We start from the raw sequence: 2,500 nt of genomic DNA on the forward strand, positions 1-2,500 counted from the left end.
CAGTTTACCATTTAATTACAATAACTAATTTACAGTTTATGAAAACTATTGGATTGCTGAAAACAATATTTGCTCTGCATCCAAGGCATGTAGATTGCCTCATAAAAGAGCACATAGTATTTGCCAGAAAACAAATCCCTAGTTTGATTTCCCAAAAATGTGTCTCTATAGCCATTTGCAAATCCCTAGTGACTCACAAAACTTTCAAAAGTAAGAATCATAACATCACAGAATAAGGCTTGTATTTGACGCATTTCGACCGTATCATATATCTCTGATGGAAATAACAGTGAAATCCGTCAGTAACTTTTTTAGCATCGTGAAGTTATCCATCCTCATTCATACTATTTTCAGTTTCTAGAACTTTTTAAATATAGATTGTTTACAGAAAATAATGTACAATACACCCGAAGAAACTTATCTCCAGTGTAAATAATGTTTGATATGCTGGAATGGGAAATCACTCGTGTACAGTCACTTTCGAGACAGTAATGATATTGCATTGTAAAGTGAAAAGTCAGATACTAGGGTATGAAAATCGCCTCTGCTATTTTCTTACAGATATGAATTTTATTTTATTTCTCATTAATATTCATATTACTGCACAGCATTATATCCCCCTTTATCCCATATATCTTCTTAAATCCCGTTCATAAAAGTCGCCTGACTCTTATCGCACCTTATCCTTCACTAGATCTTCATACTCATAAGGCAAGATTTTGTGGTGTTCCCCATGGCCGCCACGTCGATGTCAGGGTCAGAGGTCAGGTCGAGGGTAAAGCGGGTTGTGAAGCCTAACTTGGAGAACAGGGCCTGGGTGAAGATGTTGCTGGCGATGACGCGCGCCTCGTGACAGCCCGCGGCCCTTCCCCTTTCGATGGTCAGCTGAGGGCAGGGAGGAAGGGGAATGCCACTTAAAACAAGGTTGAGTCTGGAGAATTCCGAAGGAGTTCAGGTTGGCGGAAATGAGTTAAGGTTGAGAGAGTCTAAAAATTGATGAAACTTGTTTAAGGCTGATATGATAGAGAATCTTGTAAAGGCTGAGGAAACTTGAAAATAGAGTTGATGAATCCTGAAGAAGTTGAGCTTAAAGAAACTTAGAAAATGAGGCGACACTGGATCAAACAGAAGGAAAGGAAGCACGAGATTGCCAGACATGCAGTATCTAGATGCATACAAAACACGCGTATTGCTCAGTATATTAATAATGGTATTCTTTTATTTTCTCAATAACGCACGAAGAAAAATATCTAACAACATGTGCATGTCATTCACTGATACTGAGCAATAATTTCAGCCAGGCTCTCCAACCTGTCAGCCAACTAAACATCGAGCCCATCCATTAACATCAACCAGCCATTCATCAACCAACTTCTTCATCCATCCATTAACCAACCAACTAATACCTCTGATAATTAACAAACCAATCTCTTCATCCGCCATCAACCATTCCCCCACCAAACCAACCAATCCCTGTTTCATCCACAAACTAAGCAACCAATCCATCCGCTCATCCACCCAACACCCAACCCATCTCGTCCTCCAGCCACCAGCCCACCAATCCTTCCATCCACCTCCCAATCCATCATCCACTCTAGCAATCACGAACCTCCACCATCTTCTTGGCGATTCCCCGCCGCCCATAGTCGCTCCTCACGCCCACCAGGAACATCACCAGGATCTTCTCTACCCCGGGGGCGTCAAACAGCCCTACGGAGTCCCACACGAGGTCGTCCCGCTTGTACATCGCTTCCTGTAGGAGGGCGTTTGGAGGGGGGCGGAGGATAGGGTGAGGCGGGGAAATGGGGAGAGGTTAGTGGCAGCATCAGCTTGGGGGACAAGGTTGGAAAAGGGGGGGAAACTACATACGTACATCTACAAACTCAAAGGTGGAAAACTGAATAATAAGTGTAAAATAAATGAATAAATAAGTAAATAAAATGAGTAACAGATGAAAACTTTACATATGTGTTATTGGCCTCTTGTACACTAAAACATGAGATCATACGAACCAGTATGCTTGAAACAGACTTTTCCACTGTTAATTGAAAAGAGTTAATACAAACATCAAAAAGCAGTAGGCAAAACGCGTTGACTAACATTAGACAAGCGTTAGAATAAGGAGAGACGCGCTCGAATATCATTTAGGACTTTTAAAAAATCATAATCAATCTCAGATTTGTTAAAGATGTTTTGATTGCGGGTAGCTTGAGCGAACTTGTGGATAAAGTCCAAGAGGATAGTCAAAGAGCCGGATTGTTTCCCAATGGAAATAAAACGGCAGATGAAAGGCGCTATGTGACAACACAAAAGAAATAAGTACTGGCAGTATAAAACATAAATTATCACGTTAAACGTAATAAAACAGAGTTACATCGATCAAAACAAAGGAAAGTCTATTACAAAATCATTTCCACAACCGCAACATGGCGGATTGGATGCTTGACGTTAAAAAAACAGTAACAATGAATGGCATTGGGCGTTCTGGTTGTTTTCTTAG

At 41.0% G+C, this 2,500-nt stretch overlaps 1 protein-coding gene across 2 annotated transcripts in view; it reads right to left on the reverse strand.

Annotated features, from left to right (window-relative positions):
* Nucleotides 1–547: 547 nt before the first annotated feature.
* The window catches only part of LOC125037037, a 10,164-nt gene continuing 8,211 nt past the window's right edge, over nucleotides 548–2,500 (reverse strand). For both annotated transcript variants that reach the window (XM_047630005.1, XM_047630006.1), the window contains exons 4-5: nucleotides 1,610–1,753; nucleotides 548–885 (exon numbers count right to left, since the gene is read on the reverse strand). In XM_047630005.1, coding sequence (XP_047485961.1) covers nucleotides 691–885; nucleotides 1,610–1,753 — 339 coding nt within the window. In that variant the 3' untranslated portion in view covers nucleotides 548–690. The remainder of the gene's footprint in view (nucleotides 886–1,609; nucleotides 1,754–2,500) is intronic.

Source organism: Penaeus chinensis, chromosome 22, assembly GCF_019202785.1.
Source record: "Penaeus chinensis breed Huanghai No. 1 chromosome 22, ASM1920278v2, whole genome shotgun sequence".
In the NCBI taxonomy this organism is placed as follows: Eukaryota; Metazoa; Arthropoda; class Malacostraca; order Decapoda; family Penaeidae; genus Penaeus; species Penaeus chinensis.